Genomic DNA, 26,084 nt, shown 5'->3' with positions numbered 1-26,084 from the left:
TATTTATCATACAGACACAAGAAGTGGTTTCAATCCTCTCCGCTAACTTTCGGTAAGAAAGTGAAAACACATATTTCCCAGAATGTAACTATTGCTCTGAGATGTTTGAGAGCCGGCTGTCTTCGTGTATACACTGATGTCTTCTTTTGTTCTTCTTCTGTTTCTATAGCATACTCCACGCCAGGCGCCACAGCTCCCAACAGGTTTGTCGGCATCGGATCACGGGACAACAACTTTCTGAACATCCCGCAGCAGACGCAGGTAGGAGTCTGGGATATACTGACAGTGTGTCTCCGTGTGCAAGAGTGAGGAGGAAACTCGTCTGTTTTGACTGTGATTACCGGTCAAACTCAGGAAACGTATTAGCCTTGTGGATGTGCGCCAAAATATTTCTTATTCCCTCACTCCCTGAAACCTGCTGCTGGGTTTCCTCCACCTCTCCTCTCACACCATCCCACAGCGCAGCGTCAATGTGTGCATTTGTACATCTGTATTTTACAGTACGTGTTTGGTTTACCATATGCGCTCAACTGTTTATTTGGCACATATGGAGCCGACCCTTCAGGCAGCAGGCCTTCTCCCTCGTTGCCTTATTCACTCCCTCTCCTTGCTACCTCTCCTTTCCCTCGTCTTGCAGAGCCCCCCACTCCTCCGCTTCATTTTCGCTCTCCTTTCAGCTTTGTCCTGCTCCGCTCTCCTTCCTTCCTCTTATTCATTTTCTCTCTCTGCCTTGCACTTTCTCCTTCTCCCACCTTCTTCGTTCCTTCCCTTCTCCACTCCGCGCCTCGTTCATATGCCTCCTCCATTACCGCAGTACTTTTCTCATTTGTGTCCAACCACACCCACCTGGAGCCAGCTCAGCTCTGCTCCTCAACACATGGAAACCATCTGAAACTGCTCGGTTGATCCCCTCCCTTGTTTCTCTACCCTCTGTTCTTTTACTTTTCCTCCCTTTCCATTTCCCCCATTCCTGATCCTTTATGCCTCTACGTTGGCTCTTTTCTCCCCTTCCTCTTCTGCTTCCTAATGCTTTCTTTGTTACTGAAGTACCTTAACTCTAAATGATCTACCATAACTCTGAAGTGATTCCTTTTTGCACCCTGGTTATGTTATACACAACTTAATACACCATGTGGCCAAAAGTAGTAGGTTCCACCATTATGGTACGGTTGGGCACTGATTTTGGGGCAATAAAGCCTTGTTCGCAGTCGGTTCATCCTAAAGGTGTACTGGGAAAACCCTTTCTTTATGAAGCTGGCTTTGTGCTCGGGGGCTCTGTCATGTTGAAACAGGACAAGATCTTCCCCAAACTGTTGCCACAAAGCTGGAAGCTCACTATGTTTTAAGACTGCTCTTTGCTGGAGCTAAGAGGCCTCGACCAAACCACGAAAAAAGCAATAAAAGCATATGGACAGGGGTATCTACATACTTTTGGCCATGTAGCGTGTCTTTATATGTTTTTTTTTTTAAACAGCTCATTGATGCTCAGTACAGAGTGGGACATAATGTCTGAAGTATGGTTTTGCTTTTCAAGGCAGAACCAGAACACACAGCATTAAATGTTTGCATGTGCCTCTCAGCAAAGGACACGAAAAGATTAATGATCCACTAAAGAAATGATAGATTACAAGACAAAGAGCATGTCAGTAAGTGAGTATGTGGTGACTACAGGACAGGCTGGCGAACCCCTCTCACTGACAACAGTGGGCTCCATGCGCCCTCTACTGGCACATTTGAAACACTGCAACCAGGGAAGAAGGGGAAACAAGATACCAACGGGCCAGGAAACGAGGGGAGATAGAGGGAACGGAGCAACAGAGTTTCGGCCCTTATAGAAGTCACGTCCCGGCAGTCTCGTTACCCCCGGCAACCAGACATGATGTCATAGCCAGTTGATCTTGAATTTGAGAAGGGGTTGCTTGAGAGGGGGCAGGAAAGAAAAGAGGGTGGTCACTGTCTGCTGCCAAGGATTTAGTGGGAGTGTTCACGGGAGATAGATGGATTGTGTGTGTGTGTGTGTTTGTAAGGGCATACACAGAAGGAGAGAGAGAGAGAGAGAGAGAGAGCGAGAGAGTAACTAAGAAGGGAGAAGTCACAATGCCCAAGGCCTGCTGGGACAGTGCCCAGGGGAGTAGGGTAGCTGAGAAGTGCAGGAGGCAGAAGGGGGGCATTCATGCGACCTGTTAGAGTCAAACAAAACAAAAGGCTGCTTCCCTGGAGGCTCGGAGTAGTTTCCAAGGCTTGACTTCTAGAATGTTGGCGCTCTGGCCCACGGTGCCAGATCCTGCAGGCCAAGCAGGGCAGCCAACAACAGCGACGGTGACCCATTTCTGCTCCCTGCTCACGCTGAGCGGGAGAAACCCGACGTGAAGACGGTGCAAGTGACAGGGAGCGCCAGACTGCTTTCCCCCTGCTGCTGCTCCGCCATTAGTGGCCATTCGCTGCTCGGCCAAATTCAAGACGCACCGTGCTTCACTCCAGAAATGGACATGAATTGATGGTAGTAGCTGGGCTGGTGGCCCAGATGACTGTTCTGTTCACTCACTGTATTCAAGAACTGTAGGAAGCCTCTAGTGGCCACAGGTCAAGACAGTGTGCGGAGTCATTTTCAGGGACAAAATGACAAAGACACTTAACGGTACGACGGTTTCTGTAGTTCGCGTCTGTCATAGTGATTTCTGCTATGTTTCCTTGTTGCTACATCTTTTTACTGGCCATGCTAGCCATGTGGCTGTAGGGATGGTGAGTCGGTCCACCACTTTGGTCCAGACTGAAATACCTCTGCAACTGTTTAATAGATTGCCATGAGTTTTTGTACATCCCAGAGGATGAATCCTGCTCACCTTTGTCAAGCGCCACCATGAGACTGACATTTATGGTTCAAAGTCAATTATCTTGCCAACTATTGGATGGATTGCAGTGAAATTTGCTGAAGAATCCCTCGGGAAATAGTTCTAATAACTTTGGCGATCCCCTGACTGTTCATCTAGCGCCATCATCAGGTCAAAATTCAATTTGCCCGGTACTTTGGTTCATGCAAAACTAATGACAATCCCGGTCTTAGCTGTGCTTTGTGTTTACTGCTAATTTGCAAATGTCAGCATGCTAACAGGCTAAACTAAGACGGTAAACCTGGTAAATATTAGCTGCTGAACTTTATTTTAGTATTGTCACAGCGAATATGTTAGCATCCCTAATATCCCCAATGTTCCTCAACATCATATGCATATATCACCAGTTTACATTTTTGTAAATCGTCCACTGTTGCTAAGGAGAAGGCGCCAGTCAGAGCTGTGTTTTTCTTATTTTGTCCACTACATGTGTATGCACATTGTTCTGGTTTTGACACTAACGTGATCTCATTCCACCCCTTCCCCTTTTATCTTTTTCAGTCTTGGTTCCTCTGACAAGATCTGTGTACAAACCAGCAACTACAATTCTTTCTTTACAATCGGAAATAGCAAAACAGAGAAACAACCCGCAGGATAATAACTGTCCTCCAACCAACCCACCGACCGGCCCTGACCGTACTTCTCACCTGATACAAAATACCAACCAAGCAACGCAGGAAATTACAGCAGCGTGACGCTTTTAGAGGAACTCTGGACTCATTTACCCAGTCAGAGGGAGGACCCGTTTCGAGCAAAGATGGATAGATGGAAAGATGAGTGGATGGACAGGAGGATGCCAGGATAAAGAAGGGGGTAAGGAGGACAAACAGTGGCAAGCAGGCATCTCTCCTGAAACCACCGAACCAGCACAACACACGGCAGCAACGCAGGAGGAACCTGAGGATGAAAAAGCAGTCCTCCCACTTTGTGAGGATGCATTGTGTAACGAATGGCTGAGAAAATCAACTGTCCAACGAAAAACAAAAACAAAAAGGTTTCCACAACGAATTTAACATTCAAGCTACAAAGCTTCACCCGCAATGAATCCACAGCCTGATCAAAGCAAAGACACTATTTGGTTTCCAATGAAAGCTGCAGTCCATGCTCCTGTCATGTCTGTCATCACCCAAAACAAAATCAATCAATTGACCAATGTTTCTCTCCCTCTGAACCACCATTGACTCTATGAAGTCTCTTTTTACCCTACTGCTAACTAGAGAGAGACCATGCCAAAACATATCTTGATTTAAGGGTTGCACTAGAAGCTCAAATCAATTAACACTAATCTTAACGATGTGCACTATTTACCTACAAGGCATGGGAGGTAAACCACACTTGCCTATTAAGAGTTTTAAAAGAGGAAAAAACCAAGGTGCAAGAAGGCCTTCACATGTCCTCGACCCCCATCGTTCGGTTTGACAAATCATTGGCCTCCGCTCATTCTCACATCTCCCTGCACAACACACACACACACACACACACACACACTCAGAAAGATCCACACAATCTGTGCCATGACCACAGCATGTATGTACAATTGACAACACACACACACACACACACACCGTTGCCCAGTGAGACCTTTTAGATTGTAGTATTCATAGGTGGTGGTGTTGTGTTATCATATTTTCATTTTATATGCACACAGTAAGCCCAGTGAACTCTCGCTACCTATTTGATTAGATATCCAAACATCACACACACACACACACACACACACACACACTGAAAATCACAGTGTGAGTACATCGTTACTGACAGTTTTCACGACTATAGACAGCAGCTATTGGTTCCCCTATTGGTTTGCCCTCTTGTAATGTAGATGAATGATTTTATCTCTTGTGTGTTCTCTTATTTGAATTTATTCCTTTTGGATTTGTACTATTTTATAATTGTTTTGTATTTGAATGACAGCACCTTATGGAGAAGCGCAGTAAGAAGTGGGACGCTGAGGTGGTGTAGACAGGGTAGTTGGCTGACCTGGATCAAAGAGTACATGCAAGAAAAAGTTTTTCGTTTCGGGGAAACGCGCTGATTGGCTTCCTTGACGAGAGTCAGATTGGAAGATTGATGCCACTCTGGCGTTTGCACGTTAAATGTGAAGCCGGTTAGCTTAGCTTAGCATAAAGGCTGTTGTTTTAACAGAGCCAGGATAGCTGTTTCCCCCTGCTAAGCTAAGCTAACTGGCTGCCTGCAATAGCTTCATCTGTAACGGACAGACCTGAGAGTGGTATCAATCTTCTTGTCTAACTCTCAGCAAGAAAGCGAATGCGAGTATTATCCAAAATGTCAAACTTCAGACCTGGTTTGTTTGTTCTCTGTGCCAGATAAACCTATTTGCCTCGTACTGTACTGGAAGACCACACAATGCAGGGTTTTTGACAATCACAGGAAGCTTATTTTCTGGGAACTTACCTGCTGAACCATACAGGTCGACAAAAAGCTACAAAAGGAAAAAAAACTCGCCACGTCTACTATTTGACCCAGGTACAGCTGGTGACCGGTGGTGATGCATGAGTGATAGGGGGGAAAAAAACACAGAACCAAGGAGGGAAGGTTGCTGAAGATGGGACCCAGAGTAAAAGAGAGAGTAGCTCTTCTTTCTGTCTCCCTAAAGTTTACCCTGTTGTTTACACTCCCAGACGGGCCGCTGCTCCAAGAGCAGAGGGGAGCCACACTGTGGAGCAAAATTAATATGTGACATATCTGGCTGTTTTCGGAGAGGGATCGAGGGCCTCTAAGGCTAGCAGTAGGAGGATCACCCATGTGCCCATTTTTGTTTTGGTGCACAGGATCAGGTAAAGGATATTGGTTGCTATTGTGACACCCCCTTCCCCAACCAACACACACACACACACACACACACATACACACACACACCAGCAACCCCCCCCCCCCCCCCCCCACCCCACCCTTGTGAATCGATGAGCCCTTAATGATCAAAACTGCACTAAAACAATCATGCCAGCCGACCTTGTGAGTTTCTTTTTTCGTGAGAATCGCAGTAGATTGACCAACACAAAGTGTTTCGAATCAGTGGACGTGTTACTGGGATGGAAACACACTCGCACAGCACACATCGCCACTTCTTCAACACACAGACTTATAAAGACCACTCACTTTTAACGCAAAACACATCCCCTGTGCCCGACTGAATTCAAAGGGAAGTCTTAAAAAAAAAAACTAAAAACATAGACAATCTGAGGAGGCCTTTATGCTTTTAATCGATTTATATCATTAGCCCATGCGTATTTTGACTGATTCAGTTATTTCCTGTCAAAAAGTTGAATTCAAATCACCCATCCAACCTCACAAAATAACTGGACTGCCTGGCCACGTTCTTCACTGCAGGGAAAACACAACATAGTTGGCCAACCGACTGGCAACCATCTCATCAGCTTTCGTAGAGAGAACTAGCTCTGCTGAGTACGGCGTTAAACGACGGCTAAGGTGATTTCTTTTCTAATCTATGGAAGTGCCTCTGTATTCCCATTATGCAATTTGTCAAACATGAATTCAGGTTCTTTTTCTCACATATAAGCTATAGTGAATGGTGAAAAAAAATTTATGTCAGGAGAGGGGGGGAAAAAAAAAAACGGTGACAGCTCACTAGATAATCGCAAGCATCTTTATATATAATACACATATATATTTATAGATATATACATTTTTTTTATTTGCAAGATAAGCTCTGTGGCAGTCTAGTTATTTTTTGAAGCATGGCGTACATCGCACAGTCATAGGATGCATCTCAAAAACCGCTGATTAGAGCTAAAGTACCAGTCTCTAAACCCACACTCGAGTTCAATGACAGAAAAAGAAAATCCACGGCAAACACAATAGATACGTAGACGGTGATGATAATGTAGTTGAGGATAATAAAAAAAAAAAAAAGAACAGATTAGGTTTTGTTGTTTTCTTTCTTGTTTTGATGGGAAGTATTGTTCTTGAAACTAAATGATGTATGTTGATTGAGCCATGTGCAATGCCTTGGTAGAGGAATTGTGTTTGTTTGTTAGCGATTGTTTGAGGGTGTCGCGAGAAAAGAGGGAAAACCCTCTACGTTTTTTTTTTTTTTGGTTTTGTTTTGTTTTGTTCAGTCCACATGCTCTGGGACTCTAAATACGAGGGCGTCGAGAGAAAAAAAAATCCCAGTCTTTGTAAGTAAGTTTGGGGAAATTGTTTTTAAATTTCCTTTTTGTTTTGTTTTTTTTTCCTTTTATCACTTTTTTTAAGAAAAAAAAAACCTTCATTTCTAATGATTTTGTTTTCAGAATGTGGGAGGGCTGAAGGAACAATTTTGCAACTCATAAAATATATATCACTATGAAAACCTGGTGCTTTCGTAAAGAATAAAGTACATTCAATCTCTATTATACATAAATAATAATAAACGAAATTAAGTGTTATCATAAAAGCAAATTTTAGGAAAACATGCATTATTCTATTTCTCTTTTTGTATTTACCGAGGGGGGAGGGGTTCATTGTATGAAAAGGTTGTCGTGACAAAAGGCATTTTTATCCCCACCCCCACCCCCCACCCCAAACCCTTACACCATGGCCGAGGAACAGTCGCAGGAAAAAGAAACACCTTGTTTTTCCCCCAGACTGTATCATCTCGTGTCCAACACAAGTGATTCTAGTGTGGGACAAAGACAAGATCTTCCCCAATTTGGGAGATGCACAAGAATGGATTCCCATTTCAAGGAAAGGAAGAAAAAAAAAAAAGGCAGTGAAAGATGACATCTGGCCAGATTTCTTTATTTCTTCTATTTGGTGTAAATGTCTTGTTGGTTCAGCGAGAGGGAATTGGCGGCCTCCGTCTGGTCAGCTGGTCTGCTGTCACCAATTCAAGTGAACCCCCCCCCTCCCCACCTGCCCTCTCTCTCTCTCCCCCCCCCTCCTCTGAATCCCCATCTCCCACTGTAAATGATTATAAATATTTGTTTGGTGATGTAGTGTTATAGACTCAGAGCATCTTAAAGGTTGTCCCTAAAAAGTGCCTTTTGTTCACAGATTCCATCTTGTAATCCTGAGTGCCCATCTCAAAAGATAAAAAAAAAGGTCCCCTCCTTCACACATCTATATCTTTCTCTTCCTCTTCTTCGAGCTTTTTAAAGCAGTATACATAGTACTAAAGGAAATTGGTGTGATTTAGTTCCTCTTTTTATTGTTGAATAATTAAGAAAAGCATAAAAAAAAAAAAAAAGAGATATTTTCTGTCTTGCTTCTCTTCCTCTGTATCTTGTCTTCTGTCTATCTTGGACACTGGAGTAGTCTGTAGCCGCGTAACCCACTCCCCACCTCCCACCCCCCCCCCTCCTTTTCTCCCTTTCTCTGAACGGCGGGGGTTTAAAAAAAAAAAAAAAAAAAAAAAAAAAAAGAATACGCAAAGATTTTTTTGTTTTTGTTTTTGTCTGAGCAGAATGCAGTTAGCTCACATGTTTATTCTTGTCTGTACGCTTCACATTGTATTACCATACCCATCTTCTTCAGCTTCTCCATTCAACAGCTAATGTAAGTGAACAAGTTACACCACGGGGCTCTGGGCTGTGCTGGGGTCAGGGGCTGGGTCAGGGTAAAGGAGTTGTGTGTGTGTGTGTGTGTGTGTGTGTGTGTGTGCCCCCCCCCCCCCCTCCCACCCCCCACCCCCACCCCTTGGAGCAGTCAACGACAAATCAGCCCCCCCTGGTGGAGGGAGAAAAGCACTCACGGAAACGTTCGGTTTTTGGACTTGGGCGAGGGGGGATGACCAGCAGGATTGCTAGTGTAGGCAGATTTGTTTGTTTCTATCTATTTATTTTTTTTTATAACTGAATTTGGATTTGCTTTTTGATTCTCTCTCTCTCTCTCTCTCTTTTTTTTTTTTTTTTTTGTCATTGTTACTGCGTATCTCAGGCAGCAGGAAAGATGCTGCGTTGAGACTTTCGATTATGCACCTTTTAATAGTGGTTGAATGAGACCAGCGAGATTTTTTTTTTTAATTTTTTTTTTTTTTTAAAAAGGAAAAAAAAAAAAAAAAACTGACTCGAAGCACCTTATAAGCGGACTGGCTCCACGGCACGGTGACTGAAAGGCTCAGATTTAGCACAATCATGAGACACGCATTACACGTTGCTTCACAGCGTTGTACTGATTTGCCACCGAGTCGCCGCATTTGAGAGACACATTGACCAAAGTGACACGGCTCCAAAAGTTGTACAAAACTACAAGTGACTTTGGTGACTCATAGAAGAAAGCACCTTGAAATTCCACCAGCAAAATCAAGTGATTACAGATATTTTTTTTTTTTTTTTTGTCCTGCAAAAATTAGATATATATATATATAGATATATATATATATATATATATATGCAACTTTTTTATTATTTCTCCTTCACCAAGCAAATGAAGCCAGCAGCAGTATTATCAATCAAGCCTTGACAAGTGAAAGCGCCACAGATGAGAAGCCATATCAGAGGTGAACAGGTTTGCACGGAGCAGAGTGTGTGTGTGTGTGTGTGTGTGTGTGTGTGTGTGCGTTGTTGAGGGAGGGTGTCTACAGTATCTGCCCCTGCACCGTTCAAAGAGCCCAGTCGGACCCTGTGGCCGAACCGTCCGCCGTTTTTTTTTTTTTTTGTTTTCATTTTATTTTCCTTTGTTTGTTTTTAACACGTTTTGTAGGATGCTGGGCCGCGTTTAGTGATGTGTAGACTGAGCCCCCCCTCCCTCCCCTGGCCGGCCTAAACCCTCGCCTCTAGCCTGTGACCTCCTCCCTCCACGAGTGCTCCTCCCCCTCCTCCCCCCCCCCTCCTCCTCCTCCTCCTCCCTCCATCCTCAGACACAACCCCCCCAGAGCCCATGGTGAAATGCATGTGTTAATTACAGTTTCTTTTCCATAATAATAATAAAAAGCAGTTTGAAGAGAGCAACCCCTTTACTTGATTGAATAAAAGGATGTTCTTGACTGTATCGTGCCCATCTCGGCTGTGATTATTCCTGTGTCATTCCACGGGGTGGACAAGCGGCTGCCTCTCAAACACGCCCACGGTCCAGGGGGCAGGGGTGGAACAAGTACTCGGAGTACTTTTACACTGTGGTATTGCTACTTTTACTCTGAGTACAACAAGCACACAAGAAAGTCCTGCACATAAAACCCTAATGAAGTAAAAAAAAAAAAAAAAAAAAAACCTAAAATATTAAAACACAGGGGCCAGTTTTATGCAGAAAACCGCTCCCTATGATTATATATCTTTTTTTTTTATATTATTATAATTATTAAATAGTTAATACTGATGCGTCAGTGTTGGATTGGATTTGTTGGATTGTTCTCAGATGTGAAAATTGGCCACTTTTCTTATCTTACATGATAGAAAGTATGGCTGAATTAAAAAAAAAAAAAAAAAAAAAGCATATTATAATATTTCACTGGATGTACTTATTGATGGATTTTTGCATGCTGGAGAGGCAAGACTGGATTTACCCCACTAGAGGGCCCCCCCCCCCCCCGTTTACCCCGGTGAGTGTTACATTCAGACTTGAGTATGATGCACAAAGAGTCGAGAGGCCTGAAAGACTGCCGATATTTAATATAGCACAGCATAGTCTAAGATCATGTTGATGCTGTAGGACAGTTGTCTTCACACACATATACAGAATGAGACGGGGGGACATTTAGTTTTCTCTTTTACAAGTTATCGTCTGTTCACGGACCCACATTAAGCTGAGAACAGTTGCCCACGACCGGGCCAGCAGTTGTCATAATAAGCTCCATGACACAGTGGTCTGTAGTGGACAGTCAGCCCATCTGCACGTACAGTGTGGTGGTGGATTAGATCTGCTCCTCGTTTGCTGGTCTGTGTTGCAGTTGAGCCTGAATGGGGGGTGGGGGGGTGGGTCTTGGCAATAATTGGCTGTACATTATGAAAAGTTGCATTGTTTATTCAGTGTAATAAATGACTAATAGAAACTATATCAATCATTGGCTGCTATGTGTAACTCCAGTAACAGGGCCCTGGATACCAGTATGTAAAAGCCCCCCCTCCCCTCCCCTCCCCTCTTCACAGGAGCAAGACCCCCAGACTGAAAGAGACACATGACGACTATCAATGATGCTTCGTGGTCATTTGACTTATTTGTTGTTTTGCGTGCGTCTCTTTGGAGTAATTCCTCACCCGGCCCGTAAAAAAAAAGGTCATTCGGTTATTTAGTTGAGCCCAACTGCCAGCTCTGACCATCTAACGCGGGGGCCACACGGCGAGTGCCAGAAGATAGTATGTTAAACTCACACTTCTTGAATGTCTGAAAGCAACGTCACGAGGTGAGAAGTATACATCCTGGACATGTTAGCATAATGTATGACGGTAGTAACCATGAAACTGTCTGGAGGGGTTTATTCTCGACGCATCATTTGGGACCAGTTAAGAATTGGCCTAAAGATAAAGAGAGTAACTCATGGTTGCAGATGGTTCAGACCTCACCAAGTAGTACAGATTTCTCTGCGAATACATTTGCATACTAGACCTAAGAACTTAAGAGTGTGGGTGTTCAATCTTTTTGGTTATGTAGTTAAGTCATAAAACGTGTCTTCCCACATACTGCGGGTCAAATCCTGGCTAACTAAAAAGGCATAAGGTTGAGAGGGCTGCCATGATGGAAAGTTCCCTCTTCTGATAAAATATTTCTCAGATGTGCGGATTGGTTGCGTTTCACAATTAAAATTGACAAGAACTTTACTGAATGAGACTCTAAAACGACTTCACCTTAGTGACCACCTTCAGTTTCTGTTGTTCCGTTGTTGTGTTTTTAAACGAAAATCAGACGTGTGTTAAGCTGCACAGTAAATGTGTTATGGGTAGTGTTAATTAGCACCAGAGGCTATCAGCGCTGACGGCATACTTCCACCTTAAGAGTAACGTAAACAGGCAGGCACAGCTCTTGCAGGGACTCTGATTGATTGACAGCCACCATAGGAGGACAGATGAGGGCGGTACAAAGTGCACAGAATAACCAGATACTTATTTGTCAGTTTAGTTCCCATCCCCACCCCCCACCCCCACCCCCGAACAGACTGATAGACCCCCAGCAACATCATGTCAGACACATACACAGGGCAGCTCGGTCCAGTCCATCTCTGCCAATCGGATTCTTGGACGTACGTACGTACATGAGGCTTACAGAGGTACATACAAGCAGTTGACACACACACACTGATAATGTTGAGGTGCAATGAGGACAATGTGCTTCCATACAGTCCAGCTACAGCATGAACAAACTTAGAGAATGCAAATTGATTACTTTTTCAGCTTAACTGTATCGCATCCATCAGCACAGGCACACGGACATGTACTCACACACACACACACACACGCAGACACAAGCACTCGCTCTCGTCGCCCCCCACCCCCTCCCTGCCCCCCCCCCCCCCCCCCCCATCCCTCCCTGCCCCCCCCCCCCCATCCCTAATGTTCACAAAGCGCGTCTAAAATCAAATTATAGATCTCCCGTAGACAAAGCCCACACATTCCATTGGAATTCACGTGGATTTTATCATTCCTCCACCCCGACCTCCGATAATCCAAGTCTGACCTTCCCCGCACACAGCCTCCACTTTGTGTACTTTAAGCGTGTAACCCCCGCCGTGACCTAACCCACCCCGTCTGTCTCCCCCTTCCCATCCCGCCCCCCCACCCGCACCCCGCCGGCTCTCCCCTCTCCTCCCCTCCTGTTGGGTTGAGCTGAGGTTGGTAGCTGTACAGTAAATCGGGGGGTGCAGTCTTTATGCTGAGCCGGAGAGGCGACAGGGTGGGAGGGAGGAGCAGGAAGGCAGCGATCTCTCTGCTGTTCAGTCGTCTTCCAGTCCCTGGTTGAGGAGAAAGTTGGCTGCCAGGTTCTCGTTCTTCTCGCAGGCAAAGTAGGCCTGGATCACCAGAGCCTCTGGGAAACCCAACGCTTTTAACTGTTGAGACGGACGGAAGAGAAGGGAGGAGGGAGATAAGACAGAACGCCTTAACAACATTTCGAATTTAACAATGTGAAAAAAAGAACATTTCAATATTTACTCTTCAGCCGTCACTCACCCTTTCGATGGCTTCCTTCTCCTGAGGTGTAACCTGGATATAGTTGACAGGTGCGCCCTCCTCCCCTGCTGCCCCCAACTCTCCAACCTCTGGCGCCTCACCTCCCTCTCCCACTGGCTCGTTCAGCATCTGGATGAACAGCTCCTGATGATGACTGATTTGCTGAGGGAGAAGAGTGAGAGGTAATGGTTATCATCGAAAGAGTACGCGGGGAGAACCAAATGTGAATTGTAGCCCGGCTTGCCTCGTGGCTCCAGATGACCAGCGGGAATATTAATGAACACGAAACACCGAATGAACTGAACGGCTCTCTGTGCGTTTACCTGTAGGAGTTGAGGATTCTCCCTGCCTAGTTGCTGGAGAAGAGCTGGTAGCAGACCAGGGTTCTGCTGGATGGCTTGTCTCATGTGCAGAAACTGGGGCTGGGTCCGCAGGAATGCAAGTGGGTTCTCTCCTAGTGACACGCGACAGTAATAACCATTAGCGAGAGAGCAAACTAAATCAATCATATGCAGGAAACTTTAGATGCAAATACGCATTTTCTGCCATTTCAAGCTGAACAGAGACCCAGGGCCAGACTGAGCTACATGCGCTTTGTGCTACCGAGTTAGCTCGCGAAAGAGCGAAAGACTGCCCTCGTTCTTTGGACGCAGACCGTTAAATTGGCCACATGAAAATGACAAAAATCGCCCAAGAAGTGAGTGTAAATATAACTTTTGTTTGTTTACAAGAAAACTCCGCAGGGCACCTTTAACAAGCAGCCAGTCTTATTGTTTGGAGGCTTTTGCTGACCTAACAACCATTAACACATGCCCATGGTAGAAAGACTAACTAATGAGCCATATAATGAGTCACTGCCTGCCAGTGAGGCTATGACAAGTATTTACACACACATCTATTATGTACATGTGTCTTGTCCGGGCCGAGCAGCAGTCACACGTTGAAATGTTCGAGTGTACGAGTGCTCATTTTGACGCATGGATGCTAGTTGAGGTAATGAGTCCGATAAAATTCACCATGGTTTTGGACAGACAGACAGACAGACAGAGACGTGGCTGTGTGTATTTTTGGACCAAAACAAGTTGCGGGCCTCACCCTCTGCGAGAGATGCCGGGGCTTCTGTGGGTCCAGAGGTGGGGGCCTGCGCTGGGGGATTACTCTCCTGGACTGGGCTGCTGGGGATACCCTAGAAACACAACAATACAACTGTCAATCAATCAATCACATGCGCACGCAAGCTCACACTCCTTGCATGTTGCTAAAGAACACGGATGAGATCAAAATGGTGTCAGGGCCACGGAAGTTTGATGGTAACTGATCATTTCCTCATTGAGGGCACTAAATGCATATCTTAAAACACGACAAAAAGAGAAGTTGAACTCTGTATAAAACAACAAATACCAAGAAGGAAAAGGGCTCAGTCTAATGTCAATAATGCCAAACAGTGTGCACATTTCAGGTAGAACATGAATAGTTTACTTGGTATTAACGTTAAACCAGTGGGGCTTTTCTGTTGGCGAGCGTGAGATCACTTTGTGCGCGAGACTCACAGTGAGGAGGTACTCCACCGCTCTGTGGGGGTTGTTGAAACTGGCCCGTAGCGCAGCCACCACTCTCTCCCTTTCGTAGCCCATAGACATGATCTCTGTCAGCATGGCCTCGTATTCGGCTCCAGTCACTGAAAAACACAACACACGCACACACACACAGATGATCAAGCTTCTAACTCTACATATTTTGTATATTTGCAAAGTTACACCTTCATGCATGAAGACTAACAGGAAATGTTTCCTCCTGTTTAAAATATATTCACTTCCCCAGTCGTCTTCGGGGTTTATACAACTGTAGAATTAGAACTAGGCCTTAAATCACCACTCAGGGATTACAGGCAATAACAAACGAACTGAATCCAAACTTAAACTCACATACAATATGGGCTTAAATAGCAGCATGACTCCTACTCTTATAAATTCCATGTAACCGAACGGGAATCCCCGCTGCTCTCTGTGGCAACACAATAAGGGATGGCTTACTTTTGTCACTGCCTAAATATAGGAGCAGTATGTATTGCACTGCAGCCTGTTAAGTCCCTGACTCACAGCTGTAACCATTTCTGGCACAGCACAGGTTTTACACGAGCAAATGTACTGCTGTGATATTAACCCACTAATAACAGTCAATTGTCTGAAATTGTGCAAATTACGTTTAACAACAGTGAGCAACTCCCCTAACTACTGCCTTGAGACTGTTATAGCCCCGCATGCAGCATGTGATGCAAGTCTGGCAGGGAGCCGTGCGTTACCTACCCAGTGCTGAGGAGGCATCCAAGCCCTGACCCCCGCCACTGGAGCTGCAAAACATGAAGGTGAAGGGGGAAATCAGAAACCCTCACAACAATTTCTGTGATTCCAAGGTGAAGACACACAGCAGCAGAAAATGCTGACGGCTGAATTTAGAAATCAGCATCCATAAATAATATACACTACATTACAGACTACTTACTGTGTACACCTCTTTGCTTTACCAGGGCTCAACCGTGCCACTGACAAATATTTTTTACGTGAAACTCAACCTTAAAAAAAGACCTTCAAGATGTATCTGGAAAACCAGACGTTTAGTGAGCACAGCTACGTTCATGGGATACTTAAATGACCCAATAATTATTAAAACATTGAGTGTTAGCTGCCGTGTCGTTTTCCAGTTATGTTAATGACCAAGTTCTCGAAATTACGGTTGGAAACTGACATGAGTGTTGGATCATTTATCTACAGATTTATACTTATCACTCTGTTGGTGTTGTGGACAAGCACAACCCACTCACTGTTTCACTCTATAAAGCAATTAGAAGAAAATAACTGAGAAGCCGGCTGGCAACATTGATTCTGCTCCCGATTTCATGGGGTGCATTTGAGCGCAGTGGCGGGGACATTTTGTGTTTTACGGGGGTCACAATGACTTAAACTGGGCGGAACACTAAATATCGATATCTGAAAAATATCAATTGTGATATCGATTTTTCCAGCACTACTTCCCGACTCTCTCTAATATGTCAAAAATGGTTTAACTAACATTATACATCGTATAATAGACAGGTTGTACCTTGCTGGTTGTTGTGGTTCTGTGGCTGCAGCACTCGGCTCCTCTTTGGCCTCCTCGGGGGGAATGGGGACAGCTGCTGGGGCTGGGGCCGGGGCTGAGGCTGAAGCTGGGGTTGTGGCCGGGACAGCTGTTGACGTGGAGCCAGAGTCCTGTACGGGGGGTTTGGGTGCTTCCGAGACTGGAGGCGAGGCGGCAGCTGCGGGCTTAGCCTTTTGCCAGTTAAGAAGAAGGTGCAGTTAAGACTGGCCACTTAATGGTGGAACATTATAATCAATTAATTCAACTGTTGAAGTTAAGTTAAAACCCCAATGACATCTGTAAGTACTACAATAAGATCTCACCTTGGACACCATCACTACAACAAAATTCTTTTCATCAATTTTGTAGTCCTTAATAGGCATGTCATCTTGCAGGATCTTCCCGGCATATATCAGCTTCTGCCCAGATACAGGAAAGTTGTCTTTTCCTCTTTCTGCTTCTATCTTCTCTTTCAAGGCCTTCACCTGATAAAGAAGAGGGGGGGGGGATCAACATCCTTAACGGTCGACACGCAAGCACTTCCGAGTGGTCTCCAAATGCTTTTACTTCGACACATTAATATCCACTCTGTGTGCGCGTGCCAAGAGGGACCAATGACAATGTCAGCACAAGGCAGGGACGCGTCATAGCTGATGTGCCAAAGTAAGGAGAGTTCGGACACTGCACTTTGCGGTGGTTTCATTCGGCTTCAGTGTCTCACACAGCATGACAGAGCTTACTAGAAATAAGATCAAAGTGAGAACTTGCCCGAATGATATCCACAATGAGTAACGTAAGTATTAAGTCAAAAAACTAATTTAGCACAACCCAGTGCTCACTTCACGCTTGCCTTGCTGCCTACATGTTAAAAATGTGAACATGCTAACAAACCTAGCCAGCTTCTTAGTAGGCTACCAATAAGGCTAATCGTAATTAGCAGTGTCATAAGCGTTAGCATTAGCAATCATAGCGCAGTGGGCAGCTTGGGATTCACCACAGAAGTTACAGCATTACATACTAGATCACATCAAATATCACCGAAGAGCAGAGGCAGCAAAGGAACCGCGACACAAACTTGAAACTATTAGAAATTCGTTTGAGGTCGCGTCGCGATGACTTTGTTAACGGGCTGTTCAGCTAGGTTAGCTAACTGGCTAAGGTTTGCTAGTGAGCTTTCGCGTTGTTTAGCTCCCGTTTCAGCCAAACTGGGAACACGTGCTGTTAACGGGCACCCTCTTGCCGAAACTACACACATTGTTCTTTAATTGGAAATATCAAATAAAACTGCTGCGGCCCCGCGTGAAAGTTAAAACATGGGTCCCGCAGCTGCTAGTGTTAGCAAGTTAGCTAACGATAATAGCCACTCACCGTTTGTTCGGGGTCTATCTCAATTTGAATAGTCTGCTGTTGCAGTGTTTTAAGCGTGATCTGCATGGTAGCGGTGGCTGACGCTGTGTCAGATGTGCTTCAAATGGAGAAATAGTCGCTCCCTAAGCAGTTAATTTGTTTCTAAAGTTGGCGTTTCTTGTAAGATAACAACTAGCCGAGAAATGTGTGTATCCATGAGCACTCAGCAAATCGCCATCTTTGGTGACAAGTTGGTGGTGCGGCGAGAAAAGCTCCGCTGGAAGGTACGAGATCTCGTGCTGCATTACGCGACTATGCCCGTTTTAACATGCGAGAGGTTTCACTGATCTAATTAATCTATTTGAAATGTCTACAAATGCATTTGGGATGTTCAGAATTACAGTAAATCCAATAAGGATAATAATTCAAGATATCTGCAAATACAGCCAGACTGGTGAGAACAATAATTCAACATATCTCTAAATATATACACTCAGTTGTCCTTTAAAGACCTTCATGCTTTTTTATCATTTACTCGATTGATTTTCTTTTACAAACTTTGCATTCTATATGGCTATCTAAAATGAATCTGTGACTAGCTAGAACGGAAATGTCATATCTTATGAACACATGAACTGGGATTGTCCGTAGGCTATTTGTTACATCATGGATATAGCGTGTTCTTGTTATGTAATGTCTATGTTCTCTGTTATTGTCTGAGGTTGTGAATGTTAAAGGGCATGCACACTCACACAGGTGTTATCAATTACAGGTTGACGCCGGGGGGGCGGAGCTATGCTGGGAATGACGTCATGTCACAAAACTCTATGGATCAATGGGAAAGATGACAGGGGTAAGTTGTCCCGCCCTAAGGTGCATCAAAACACCACCCAGAGAGATTTTTCACAACCTGGAAACCCAAAAGTTGTTCTTATTAATGATATATAACGGATCTATACAGCATTTGATTAGTTGCACCTTACAAACCCTTCACAAATGGTTCCTTATTAGAAAGTGGTACTAAAGTTTCTCTGCTGCCTCTTACAGGCTGTTTGCTGAACACTTAATTCCACTCTAGAAATAAACTGTGTCTATGACACATTTTAGGTTGAGATATGATGAAGTCATGATTTTTCCGTTTTGTAAATCACATTGCAACAACGAAAGATCACGTAGTTTCACCATAAATTGTGGTTAATGTTTAAATATTGTGCCATTTGGATGATGTTGATGTGAATCATTTGCTAGGCATGAAGTGTTACTTCATGCACCTGCAAGCCTCGTGGAATGGTTTTCTTGAAGGCCTCTCCTTGATCTACTACTGGTCTTCAAAAATACTTTATTGATCCCCGGGGGGAAATTAGACGCTTTGGACTAAAGCGTCTGCCAAATGAATAAATATAAATGTAAATTTCAGTGCATGTTAGGGGCAGCTCTGGTAATACGCAATTAGACAGGATGTTGTTCATTAATCTACCATTCCAAACATCATATAAAATTTAGTGAGCATTGAATTGAGATTTCAAACATTTGTAAAACGCTGTCATTTGGTGCCATCACAGACGGGTGTAGTGTCTCATACTTACATACACACCTATGAAAGGTGAAGCACTGCATTGCAGTATTTATTGCAAAACGTAGTGCACTGACTATGGAGACTATAGGGCGTGATTTCAGATTGTCTTCTCCTGGGCGAGGAACAAAACCTACTGTCTTCAAGGAAGATGTCTGTATTCAGGATGCACTGTATACTTTAAAGGAATAGTTTGACATTTTGGGAAATCCTTTTTTTCTTTCTTGCCAAGTGTTACATGAGAAGATTGATGCCACTCACAAGCTGGCTAGCTTAGCTTAGCACAAAGAGTGGAAACGGGGACAGCAGCTACCCTGGCTCTGTTCAAAGGTGACAAAATCCACCTCCCGGCACCTCTAAAGCTCACTGATGGATTGCATCTTGTTTGTTGGTTTTGTTCACAAAAAAACAAAATGTAAAAATGAAAGTGGATGTTTTACAGGGGGTTATGTGGTGGACTATTTCTTGGCCGGGAGCAGTAACTTCCCAAAGTGTTGTTGTCACCTTGAGGCTGGCAAAAAAGAGTATTTCCCAAAATGTAGTATTATAGATTTAAAATTTGAAATGAAATCCAAATCTCCTTATTAATATGATGTTTTCTTGCTCTTTCTTTCTGATTTGACCTTTATGTTAAGTGATTAGGCGTGTTAGGTAGACACAGAGAGAATGAGATTGTCCTAAATCCTGGTTGTTTTTTTAAGATTTTAACACTAAACTGTGAGCGGATATCTGGCAAAGTTCATGGTAACCTCTAATAATGAATGAATAACACAAAGCTCGACAGAAAAGTAAGATGTAACATCCTGCATCATTGTGAAAAACATGTATTCTTCTCTTAACTGCTTCAACACACAGTCCAATTAGTGAAAAAAAACTAATAAACTTGATGTACCTGCTGTGACTGCTGGCACCATGGCAACCAAATATTTCACCTGTAACTAAACATGTTTGGATCTTTTTAGTTTCACACATCTCTTGCTCTTGAAACTCGGGGTTCGTTGTGTGAGTGTGTGCTACCAAGAAAACATGAACACACCCGGAGGGAATCCAGCAGCTGTTATTATCATCCAGCAGTTGTTATTATCATCCAGCGCTCACACTCCCTTTATCTGTGCAGTTTTCTGATGCAGCCACCAGGGGGCAGAGTTTGACCACTCAGAGACAGACAGCACTGCAGATAGCAGCACAGAGAGTGACCGACACAGAGGGAGAGAGCAGACAGCCGGGAGGAAAAATTGAGACATTTTCAAAATAATGAAAACATGCCACTGGTTGTGTTTGTTTGGGATGATGCTTTATTTGTTTAACTGCATCTGTCAGGAGAATGGAGAGCAGTGGCAATGGGCAAATGGCGATATTATATCATAGACGGGGCGGATGGATAGGTGAATGAGTTCACTCACTCAGATTTATGCAGCTACTCCTGTTGAGAGACATAGGCAGGGACTGAAATAGCTCTGGCCCTTCACATGCTGGACATATATGCTTATCATTGAATGGACACTGGAGATAGCACTTTCCAAACCTCATATCATCATTATCATCATCATCATCAGTTGCTGTGTGAGTGCTGCATTAGTCTGATTTAATCCATCATAATGATAGCCTATCTGTGCAATTTATTTTGCCCTTTTTCTCATTTCGAGCCTCATCACCTAATTAGACGCGTGTATACACACTCGCACAATAACGTGCACATGCGCTGCACCGGCTGTGACCACCAGTCAAACCTCCCAGCAAGCATTGCGACATAAATATTTGATCAAATTGCCCCCTGATCCATCACTCAGTGCCAAGTTTGGCGGGGTCTCTTTGCCGTCTCTCTCCTTCCTGTTGCTCCATTTGGTTATTGTCTTCACCACCTGATATTGTCTTGTCTTCCCTTAAGTGGATCATACTGCTTTGTAAGCTGGAGTGAAATCTGGTGAAAGGGGAGAGGGCTACATGGGAGGAGAAGTAGGGAAAGAGGGGAGTGGAGGAAAGATGACAGAGAGAGGGGGGAAAGGAGGGAAGAGAGGGAGGAATGCTGATGAGGGATTGTCAGAAAGTGAAAGGGGGGATGAAGGGAGGGAGGGAAGAGATTGAGGAAGAAGAATGAGAGACAGGGAATCAAGAGTGTGTGTGTGTGTGTGTGTGTGTGTGTGTGTGTGTGTGTGTGTGTGTGTGTGTGTGTGTGTGTGTGTGTGCGTGCAAAGGGATGGTGCCCTAAATGTGTGTTCATCTGGGTTAATTCTCCAGGACAGAACTATTAAAGATTAACAACGAACCACCATGTTTTATTGAGACAAGCTGCATTCGTGCGCATATGGCTCTAAACACAGACCTACTTAAAATGTCTGTGTGTGTGTGTGTGTGTGTGTGTTTTTCTGCAGGCTTTTATTTTGTCCAGACAAAAAGACCATCTTCTCTGAAAAGCTATGTCGTGACTGTAGGCATGGCTTTTTACTGCAGTGCTGCAATGCTGCAGTCACCTCGCATTAGGCCTGACTAAATGCATGTCCACATTTGACTGTGTCGGTAATGTTGCTGTATAATGTCGGAAAATATTAAGATCTTATGAGAACATTCAATATTAAATGACACCAATCGGGAGTGTGGACAAAAATAAATCACTAAATAAAAACTTGCTGGGACATTTTAGCTTACCTGTTGCTTAGTTATATCTGATCAGATAGTGGAGCAATATTCATTTACTATACTAACTGTTCAAGACAGGGGATCCTCAAACTGAACTGACTATTCTGATATTAACAATCAGTAGCTTTTAGCATTGACATACGGAAACCGAGAACGGCCGTGTTTGCATTTCTTTTTTACGCCGTTATCGCGAGATCACAAGTTCATTATTTCGTATCTGGAGATAACGAGATAATCAACCTAGCAGTTTGTGAACAGGAACAAAAATGCACAACCATGCAATAAAATGACATCTTTATGGGTTATGGTTAAGGTTATCATCATTGTATCTCTGCATCGGTTACATACACCTTAGTTAATCACTAATTGAATGCACCATCCGGCTAGCATGCTAAATGACCCAAATCAGGCTAACATGCTAACATGCTTGTGGTTATGTACACAACCTTCCTGCTGTTTCTGACTGTCTCTGTCACAGTTACGGCCTCAGAGAGTTCATTCAGCTCTCTGAGGAGCGCTGAGCGGACTTAGCAGATTATGCAGTGAGAATGAATGACCAGAGACGTTGAACCTACAGGGGCAGATTGTGGAGGACTGGGGTGAGAACAACAACAAACTCACTGAACTCACTCTGCAGAAAACAATGACAACAACCATTGCCTAGCAACATAACATTGTGTGTGTGTGTGTGTGTGTGTGTGTGTGTGTGTGTGTGTGTGTGTGTGTGTGTGCTACACGATGTGTAAAAACTGTGCAGGCTCTCTATTTGTTTGAAATGAATATGTGTGTTTGTGGCGGCAGCCGTTGTCCAGCTTATATTGTCTATATATCTCCTATGGACTGCAGGGGGTCCATAGACTTTTATATACTGTCTGCCATTTTTGTGTAGTTGTCTGACTTTTGTCCTCTTTTCTGGTTAACCCCAGTAAGGCTGCACTGAGGAAGGAGGTTGTATATTTATAATTGGTAATCAGTTGTGTGCACAGGCTGCAAAATGCCTGTCAATAGCAAAGATTTTAATTGATGGTGTAGACATAAGTTCTCGGTGGCGTGATGTTGTTCCAGCAGACACTTTTCACTTTAATAGCATTTTAATGAAATTTATTTTGTTGCCTAAAGTTGTTTTTTAAGTTGATAGTTCTATCATAAGATCATATGACATTTTGTCCCCTTATGTGGCAGACTATTTCTTGGCGGGGAGGCGTAATGATCAGTGATGCGTCTGTTACTGATGCTGAAGTGCATTTGAACGGTGACGCGCTCGCTTAGCTTAGAAAAAAAAAGTGAACAAGCTACATAATCGGTGACTACAAATCTTTGAACTGAACTGCAAGAAACTTTTTGAATCAGCAGAGTGATTCATAATTTCCACCTCGTAACTACCACAACTAATATCATTCGACACTTTCTCCGTATTTGTTGTTGTCGTGGGAAACATGACATCCATCATTTCCTTAGTCGTGATCGATCATTTCTGAGAAGCTAAACCTTCTGTAAAGAGTTCTACCCTCTCGCAAAAACCAAACCTTTAAAAAAGTTTTATTCATTTCTTTGTGCGCCCTCCAATTGTTTTCTACAACTATGAACAAACTGATCTCCCCAAAGGCAATCCTCCACTGCATATGTGTTATAACTTAAAGGCCTCTGTATATCATTGAACACATCACTGCGCAGATATAATAAATCACTTCATGGACAAAAACAGACACACACACACACATACAAACACACACTGAAAAAAAAGGAAAAAAAGTGAATGTGTGTTTAAAAATAATTTTTAATTGGGGTGTAGCTGGCAGAGGAACTACCGACTGTGTCACTCCTCCTCTTCCTCCTCCTCCTCTCTGTTGTCCTCTGAGAGAAATCCTTCTATTCTTCTGCAGGAACACCCCCACAGCACTGTATCATCTGCATAGCCATGATATGTCACACCACTCCGTGTGTGTGTGTGTGTGACGGTGCTGTCACCAGTGCAGTGAGTGAGTCATGTATGCAACCCACAGGGATTCTTGTTAATATGAGACTTTTGAGACCCATAAGGCCTACACTCTTCTCACACACACACACACACACACACACACACATACACACACACATACACACACTCCCGGTCTGTAATGTGTTTTTCTTGTTTTTGTATATTACTGTCACTTCCAGGTAAATTTATTGCATTTGATGCTGCACTTGTAGATATATGGAGAAACTAATAACAGCTTTGTGCGATTTGAACCAACTCCCTTCTGGTTGTGCAGTGCAGTCACATACAGGAAAACCAAGAGCAGGGGTGCATTTGTTTACTTCTACAAAACGTGCTTCCTTTGCCCAACATCTGGAAGTTATTCATTTTCAAGAATTTAATATTTGTGATGGTTCAAAACTCACATGCCCTGTATTGTCCCCACATCCTGTTTCAGAGGGGGACATGGGGAGAAAGACAACATCAAATTCCTTTTGACTTTAAGTGTGCACGTTATATTGCATTAAAAAAAGCTGCACCCACATGTTCCCCTCCTTCTTGGAGTGGGTTACAGCAGCTTGTAAATCCTTTGCTAAGTTTATGTGCTCCCTAAGTTCTTAACTACTAGCTAGTGTCAAACAAGTTATTTGCTAAATCAGATTGCCCCATTAAAACTTCAAGAATCAAGAAAGACCTGACGTGTATAAACTATGGAAACGGGAGGTCATTGTAGCATCACAAGCTGTAGCCTTACATAACTTCCAAATCTAACAATTTTAGGGGGCTAAGCAATGCACGAAACTTACCTGACAATCCTTTGCCATGCTAGCACCTTGGCTCTATGGATGGCAGTATCGGTTGGTCCACCACTTCGGTCCAAATGAACTGCCATGAAATTTTGTGCAGACATTCATGGAGGAAGTCTAACGACTGACTTTCCTTCTAGCGCCGTCATGAGGTCAAAATATGTCCAGTTCTTTAGTTTATGACCAAATACCTGCAGAGCTAATGGCATTCCCATCAGCCCCAGCTGCACTTTGTGTTTAGTGCTAATAACCAAATGTTAGCATGTGAAAACTAAGATGGTGAACATGGTAAACATTACACCGGCTAAACATCAGCATGTTAACATTGTCATTGTGAACATGACAGCATGCTGACATTAGCATTTAGCGCATGGACTTGATCTTTTGTGTACATGAAGAAAAACACTCCCAATAACCCTCAGAATTAGTATTCATGCAGTTCAGAGTGAGAGGGAAATATCGTTGTAAGTTTCCAATCAAGCTCTTCATTGCCAGTGTATAGAAAAGGAGACTTGGTGGACTGAAAAAAATCCAAAAATGTAGCATTCACAATGTGCTATAAATCTTCAGTCCTTCAGCTTTTGTTGTGCATTTGAAAACATTATTTTGTCTTGTCTGAACCTTTTGGAAGAAACTGTTGCTAAATAATTAAGTTTGACTTTTAGGATCCAGCATTTCAGTTCAACTTCCATTCAGCTGTGACCTGACTAATGTGTAATATGCTGAACAGGCTGCGTTTTGAAGGTGACACCGAGGCAGGCTTTGCTGCGTCTGCTGGTTGCCACGGTGATGGCGGATGCGCGACTCCCGCGGCGGCAACTCAGAGACCGTGCTGGGTAAACATGGAGTCCCCTGAGTGCGGGACAAGCGGTAATGACACCACAGAGGGAAAAAAAACAAAACACAAACACACACACATGAATGATCACACACACATGGAACTCATGGGTGACTGGGGGGGCTTTAGTTGCTAACAACTCGAGGATCTCTCTCCCTCCCTCCCTCCCTGTCCTTTTCTCATTTCTATCTATATCTGTCCCTTCTAACCCCTGTCTCCTTATCGGGCGTACAGTATTCTCCCTTATTCAGCCAAAACTGGGCCACAGAGCACAACCCTATCCCAGCTACACACACCCACATACACACATGCGCTCGCTCACATGGACACATGCTCGCACTCGGAGCGAGTCCATGCTAATTAGCTCCACAAACAGGTCTCAGCTTGCTCTGCGTGTGTGTGTGCGTGTTGGGGTGACAGAGGGGCAGTGTGCCGTTAACTAACTAGTGTGTCGGGATTTCTTTTCCTGTCCTCATTTACGGAAATGAAGTTTGCCCCCTGAGTGACCCATATCTCCCGACACAGGGAGGAGAGAGAGAGAGAGAGAGAGAGAGAGAGAGAGAGAGAGAGAGAGATGGAAAAGACATTAAAGAACCATATATTTTAATTTAAACATGGGAGACATCGAACGGGCAGAGGAAGATGAGGGATTGCAACAAAGCGAGGCGAGGGAGGGAGACGTGTGGATGGACAGGACGGCAGAGAGAGAGAGAGAGAGAGAGAAGCGAGGTAGATGAGTGATGAATAAACTGTACCAGTCAGAGTTGGTTGGACTTTTCCTTGTAAGGCAAAGAGATGAGGCCAGATTCAGTGCTCTAAAGTCAGATGGCACATGGCTCAGTGCATACGTCTTAATGAAC

The 26,084-nt window shown here is 44.0% G+C and overlaps 2 protein-coding genes across 2 annotated transcripts in view; one reads left to right on the top strand and one right to left on the bottom strand.

Annotated features, from left to right (window-relative positions):
* Positions 1–4,463, top strand: part of nfixb (nuclear factor I/Xb) — a 113,380-nt gene extending 108,917 nt beyond the window's left edge. Inside the window, exons 12-13 of the mRNA XM_070922584.1 lie at positions 170–261; positions 3,393–4,463. Of these exons, the coding sequence (XP_070778685.1) occupies positions 170–261; positions 3,393–3,407 (107 nt within the window). The 3' untranslated portion in view covers positions 3,408–4,463. The remainder of the gene's footprint in view (positions 1–169; positions 262–3,392) is intronic.
* An 8,121-nt stretch (positions 4,464–12,584) lies between these two features.
* rad23aa (RAD23 homolog A, nucleotide excision repair protein a) lies at positions 12,585–17,623 on the bottom strand. Its single transcript, XM_070923268.1, has 9 exons — positions 17,435–17,623; positions 16,390–16,551; positions 16,049–16,257; positions 15,256–15,299; positions 14,500–14,627; positions 14,045–14,135; positions 13,273–13,403; positions 12,950–13,111; positions 12,585–12,828 (listed from the first exon to the last, which is right to left on the bottom strand). The coding sequence occupies exons 1-9, from the start codon at positions 17,498–17,500 to the stop codon at positions 12,715–12,717; spliced, it is 1,107 nt and encodes a 368-aa protein (XP_070779369.1). The 5' UTR covers positions 17,501–17,623; the 3' UTR covers positions 12,585–12,714.
* Positions 17,624–26,084: the final 8,461 nt, after the last annotated feature.

The sequence above is a fragment of the Enoplosus armatus genome, chromosome 17 (assembly GCF_043641665.1).
Source record: "Enoplosus armatus isolate fEnoArm2 chromosome 17, fEnoArm2.hap1, whole genome shotgun sequence".
Taxonomy (NCBI): domain Eukaryota; kingdom Metazoa; phylum Chordata; class Actinopteri; order Centrarchiformes; family Enoplosidae; genus Enoplosus; species Enoplosus armatus.
The sequence above is the reverse complement of the archived record's forward strand: the minus strand, read 5'-3'. Positions and strand labels throughout refer to the sequence as shown.

Bases quoted from the DNA above. Each gene is read 5' to 3' on its own strand.
- rad23aa (XM_070923268.1), bottom strand. From the start codon at position 17,500: ATGCAGATCACGCTTAAAACACTGCAACAGCAGACTATTCAAATTGAG. The intron at 14,136-14,499 runs GTGAGTCTCGCG...TTGTGTTTCTAG, and splicing joins CGGTGGAGTACCTCCTCACT to GGTATCCCCAGCAGCCCAGT. The intron at 13,404-14,044 runs GTGAGGCCCGCA...GCGTGTCACTAG, and splicing joins CCCGGCATCTCTCGCAGAGG to GAGAGAACCCACTTGCATTC.